We start from the raw sequence: 5,677 nt of genomic DNA, 5'->3' as shown, positions 1-5,677 counted from the left end.
TTCTTACTCTAACGGCAGTAAATCCTTTTCGACATCTTTACCGGCAGTTCAGGTCGGCAATGGACATTATCAAATGTAATCTTTTAATTCATGACGCGGTTATTAAACATGGAACAGAAGAAGACAGTGAAAAAATGTGCGAGACGTAAAGTGACTATAAGAGAATGCAAAACTGATCTGATAAAGTCCACATAACATTGGATGAGCGACAACAATTTCACATCCCAAGACATACCCGCTGCAATTTCAAGGTCACTTATCTCTATATGAGGTTGTGGGTGGCTCTTAAAAGAGCCTTTTGTTTTTGGTGGACAAGGTCGATTTGTTTAGCCGCCGAATCCATAGAGAGTGCGGCCCTGGCGTTTCAGAGCGTACACCACATCCATGGCGGTGACCGTCTTGCGCTTGGCGTGCTCAGTGTAGGTGACCGCATCTCTGATCACATTCTCCAGGAAAACCTTCAGCACCCCGCGGGTCTCCTCATAGATCAAACCCGAGATGCGCTTCACTCCGCCACGGCGAGCCAGGCGGCGAATTGCTGGCTTGGTGATGCCCTGGATGTTATCACGAAGCACTTTGCGGTGACGCTTTGCTCCGCCTTTGCCCAGTCCTTTGCCTCCTTTACCTCTTCCTGTCATGACGCTTCTTCAGACAAACCAATTCTGAATGAGAAACGAGCAGCTTCTGCTGCCTTTTTATGCAGCCTGCCCCGACCTGACTGAGAAAGAGTCAGAGAGCCAGAGGCGGGTCTGGAGGAAACTGAGTGACAGACAGAGCAGAGAAATGTCTTTGATCCTCTCGCTCCGCCTCCCACTTGCTCGAACCGCCAATTCAAAAAAAAACAGTTCTCGACATTGGAGCTCAGCATAAAACATGGAGATTCGGCATTGATAGTCACAGATAACAGAAATTAGCGCTTTAAATAAGGATCTGTTACAATTAAAAGTTCGTAATACACCCGCCTAAGTGCAGTGCTTCCGATCACAAGTCAACCTGTTTCGGCACACCTCTCCTCCCAGACGGATTGAGCAGTTTACTGAAACCGAACCCCAGCTGAATTATAGAAAATCACGTATTGGAGTTTGAGATGTGACGCGGGGTATCTCGCCCGTGTTACTGTGTTTCAGGCTGTCGCCCTGAAACGAGCATGAACTGAGACTTCACCGAACATATACCCGGGTACAGTGAGGCCCGGACATCCCTGATTTGTTGCAGAGAGTGAGGAATGGCTGGGTTGAGAGTCACCAGGGAACTTGGATTTAATTCAAATCATTTCTAGGTGAAATGTACGCACGACTGCGGGACAGGCTCATTTGATCGGGGATCAGCTCTTTCCTGAGAGACGTGGGTGGCTCTGAAAAGAGCCTTTGGGTTCAGATGTCTACAAGTTTCCCGTGCTGTTTCACTTCTTTCCAGGGGCTGCTTTCTGAGCCTTTACTGCTTTCGGCTTCTTCCCGCCCCTTGATGATTGGACTTTCTTGGGCGGCTTTCCGCCCGTGGCCCTCTTGGTTTTATTAGCATTCTTCGCTGGAGATTTTTTTGGAAGCGTTGCTTTTTTTACCGCCTTCTTTGGCGTTGCCGTCTTCTTGGTGCTCACTTTCTTGGCTGCCGTCTTCTTGCTGCTCACTTTCTTGGTGACTATTTTCTTCCCTGGGGATTTCTTGGCTGTTTTCTTTGTGATCAGTTTCTTGGCAGCTGTTTTCTTCACTAAAGATCTCTTGGCTGCTCCTGTCTGAATCTTCTTCACCACATTTCCCTTCTTTTCCTGTTTCGCGATTTTGAAGCTGCCGGAGGCCCCCGTGCCCTTCGTCTGCACCAGGAAGCCGTTCGACACAAGCCGCTTGATATTTTGCTTGATTTGGAACTTGCCCTTCTCCACATCGACACCTTTAACAAGCAGAGCCTTCTTTATTGCCTGCAGTGACATCCCACTGCGGACACTGCATTCCGCCACAGTCTTGAGGATCAGCTCGCCCAACTTGGGACCGCCTGACCCCTTCCGGGGAGCCGCCTTCTTCTTCTTCGGAGTCTTGACTGTAGCGGCGGCGGCTGCAGGAGCCGTTTCGGCGGCTGCAGTATCGGTCATGTCCAGGACTCTGCACAAAGTCTCTCTGTCAGTCAGAACTGGGTCAGAAATGAAGCTGGTGGTGGCGGCACTGAGCAATTTAAAGGCAGCGAGCGGACGGGGCGGAGACAACCTGCTGTCAGCTCCCGGCTCCTGCTGCCTCTCTGTGTTTCTCTCTGGTCCTAAACTCTCCAATTCCACTGAAATTCGGGTATTCCAGAGTCCCAGGCGAGATCCTTCCTGTCTCTGACATCAGAATGTTTGCTGTCACAAAGGTTTCACTTGAAGTAAAGACTCCATTTTCGACTGAAACCCGTTTCATTGCTGCACTGATGACTCTCTCAGCCGATCGCTGACATGTTCCATACTTTTCGATTAAAATCTTGAAATCGACAAACAAACAGGGCAGGGACAGGTATATACCGCAGGGCAAGAATTATAGCTGGGGGAAAGGAAATTATGACGCGATTAGGCAAGATTTAGGATGTGTAGGATGGAGAAGGAAACTGCAGGGGATGGGCACAAACGAAATGTGGAGCTTATTCAAGGAGCAGCTAATGCGTGTCCTTGATAAGTATGTACCTGTCAGGCAGGGAGGAAGTTGTCGAGCAAGGGAGCCATGGTTTACTCAAGAAGTTGAAGCGCTTGTCAAGAGGAAGAGGGCGGCTTATGTTAGGATGAGACGTGAAGGCTCAGTTAGGGCGCTTGAGAGTGACAAGCTAGCCAGGAAGGATCTAAAGGGAGGGCTAAGAAGAGCAAGGAGAGGACACGAGAAGTCATTGGCGGATAGGATCAAAGAAAACCCTAAGGCTTTCTATAGGTATATCAGGAATAAACGAATGATAAGAGTTAGAACAGGGCCAATCAAGGATAGTAGTGGGAAGTTGTGTGCGGAATCAGAGGAGATAGGGGAAGCGTTAAATGAATATTTTTCGTCAGTATTTACAGTAGAGAAAGAAAATGTTGCCGAGGAGATTACTGAGATACAGCCTACTACGCTAGATGGGATTGAGATTCACAAGGAGGAGGTGTTAGCAATTTTGGAAAGAGTGAAAATAGATAAGTCCCCTGGGCCAGATGGGATTTATCCTAGGATTCTCTGGGAAGCCAGGGAGGAGATTGCAGAGCCGTTGTTGTTGATCTTTAAGTCGTCATTGTCGACAGGAGTAGTGCCGGAGGACTGGAGGATAGCAAATGTTGTCCCCTTGTTCAAGAAGGGGAGTAGAGACAGCCCTGGTAATTATAGACCTGTGAGCCTTACTTCGGTTGTGGGTAAAATGTTGGAAAAGGTTATAAGAGACAGGATTTATAATCATCTTGAAAAGAATAAGTTCATTTGCGATAGTCAGCACGGTTTTGTGAAAGGTAGGTCGTGCCTCACAAACCTTATTGAGTTTTTCGAGAAGGTGACCAAACAGGTGGATGAGGGTAAAGCCGTGGATGTGGTGTATATGGATTTCAGTAAGGCATTTGATAAGGTTCCCCACGGTAGGCTATTGCAGAAAATACGCAAGTATGGGGTTGAAGGTGATTTAGAGCTTTGGATCAGAAATTGGCTAGCTGAAAGAAGACAGAGGGTGGTGGTTGATGGCAAATGTTCATCCTGGAGTTTAGTTACTAGTGGTGTACCGCAAGGTTCTGTTTTGGGGCCACTGCTGTTTGTCATTTTTATAAACGACCTGGATGAGGGTGTAGAAGGGTGGGTTAGTAAATTTGCGGATGACACGAAGGTCGGTGGAGTTGTGGATAGTGTCGAAGGGTGTTGTAGGGTACAGAGGGACATAGATAGGCTGCAGAGCTGGGCTGAGAGATGGCAAATGGAGTTTAATGCGGAGAAGTGTGAGGTGATTCACTTTGGAAGGAGTAACAGCAATGCAGAGTACTGGGCTAATGGGAAGATTCTTGGTAGTGTAGATGAGCAGAGAGATCTTGGTATCCAGGTACATAAATCCCTGAAAGTTGCTACCCAGGTTAATAGGGCTGTTAAGAAGGCATATGGTGTGTTAGCCTTTATTAGTAGGGGGATCGAGTTTCAGAGCCACGGGGTCATGATGCAGCTGTACAAAACTCTGGTGAGGCCGCACCTGGAGTATTGCGTGCAGTTCTGGTCACCGCATTATAGGAAGGATGTCGAAGCTTTGGAAAGGGTGCAGAGGAGATTTACTAGGATGTTGCCTGGTATGGAAGGAAGGTCTTACGAGGAAAGGCTGAGGGACTTGGGGTTGTTTTCGTTAGAGAGAAGGAGGAGGAGAGGTGACTTAATAGAGACATACAAGATAATCAGAGGGTTAGATAGGGTGGAGAGTGAGAGTCTTTTTCCTCGGATGAGGATGGCAAACAGGAGGGGACATAGCTTTAAGTTGAGGGGTGAAAGATATAGGACAGATGTCAGAGGTAGTTTCTTTACGCAGAGAGTAGTAGGGGCGTGGAACGCCCTGCCTGCAACAGTAGTAGACTCGCCAACTTTAAGGGCATTTAAGTGGTCATTGGATAGACATATGGATGTAAATGGAATAGTGTAGGTCAGATGATCGGCGCAACATCGAGGGCCGAAGGGCCTGTACTGCGCTGTAATATTCTAATTCTAAAAAAAAAACAACACTGAATTCCCACTTTGAGGATTAGAAGGGGAGCAAAGTGCTTCTTTGACTGGAAAATCTTGTTATTTTACACAAAAGGGACTCGGAAATCCGACGATGAGACCAGACCCACAAACACAGTGGCATTAGACTAACGCGCCCGCCCCTTTAATACACTCTCTTCCACAATATTCACATCCACACAATCTCAGGCCGAACTGTTCGCTCAATTTAGCGTTCCCAGGACAGGATTTCCCCTCCGCTCGGCCTGTGCTGCGGATTCACGGTGGGTATTTGTATTTTCTAGACTCAGTAAGTGTTAAACACTCTGAGACTGGCGCTGCGAATGTTGTCTGTTTATTAGGTTCGACGGCAAGAGCAAATCACAGCTTTGAATGTGTTCAAACTACTGTCCGGTTTGATGTTATTGATCGCACACAGAAACATGTTTCCTGACTGTGAAAATACAAATTATCGACTGTCTCTTCCTATAGTCTATCCATATTTTTCCAGGTGTCCCAGACATCCCATTGTCAACAAGGAGAGATGTCCAGTTACAGAATAATCCCACATTCAGACGCTGTGTTTTTTTTTTGTTCCAGGCAGTGACAGGCTGGTTCTCTCCGTCCTTCGATGCAGGACTGAAGACAGATAAATGCCCCGTCAGATTAGAACGTACCGAGCGGAGAAGTGACCGTCTCACCCGCGGCACCGGAGGAGAGTTCACTGTTGCAGTGCTGCACGTCTGTTCAGCGTGTCCATAACACACTCAATAACACCATTACCCTTTAAAATACAGCAACAGAGGGACAGAGAGAGGGAGAGTGAAAGAGAGAGAGGGGTGAGAGAGGGAGAGAGAGAGTGTATCAGTCTTACATTTCCAAAAGGTCTGGCAGCATCTGTGGAGAGAGAAGCAGAGTTAACGTTTCGGGTCAGTGACTCTTTCTTCGGAATTGTGTCTCTCCCTCTGCCTTTGGTGCTGTATCTATGTTCGCGATACAGTTAGTGAGTGTTTTATGTATGCATTCTATTG

At 47.6% G+C, this 5,677-nt stretch overlaps 1 protein-coding gene across 1 annotated transcript; it reads right to left on the bottom strand.

Annotated features, from left to right (window-relative positions):
* Positions 1–1,402: 1,402 nt before the first annotated feature.
* On the bottom strand, positions 1,403–2,086 carry LOC137356392 (histone H1-like). The gene has a single exon (XM_068022278.1). The coding sequence runs from the start codon at positions 2,084–2,086 to the stop codon at positions 1,403–1,405; it is 684 nt and encodes a 227-aa protein (XP_067878379.1).
* Positions 2,087–5,677: the final 3,591 nt, after the last annotated feature.

The sequence above is a fragment of the Heterodontus francisci genome, chromosome 45 (genome assembly GCF_036365525.1).
Source record: "Heterodontus francisci isolate sHetFra1 chromosome 45, sHetFra1.hap1, whole genome shotgun sequence".
Taxonomy (NCBI): Eukaryota; Metazoa; Chordata; class Chondrichthyes; order Heterodontiformes; family Heterodontidae; genus Heterodontus; species Heterodontus francisci.
The sequence above is the reverse complement of the archived record's forward strand: the minus strand, read 5'-3'. Positions and strand labels throughout refer to the sequence as shown.

What these genes read in the sequence shown, in the direction of transcription:
- LOC137356392 (XM_068022278.1), bottom strand. Translation starts at nt 2,086, where the DNA reads ATGACCGATACTGCAGCCGCCGAAACGGCTCCTGCAGCCGCCGCCGCT.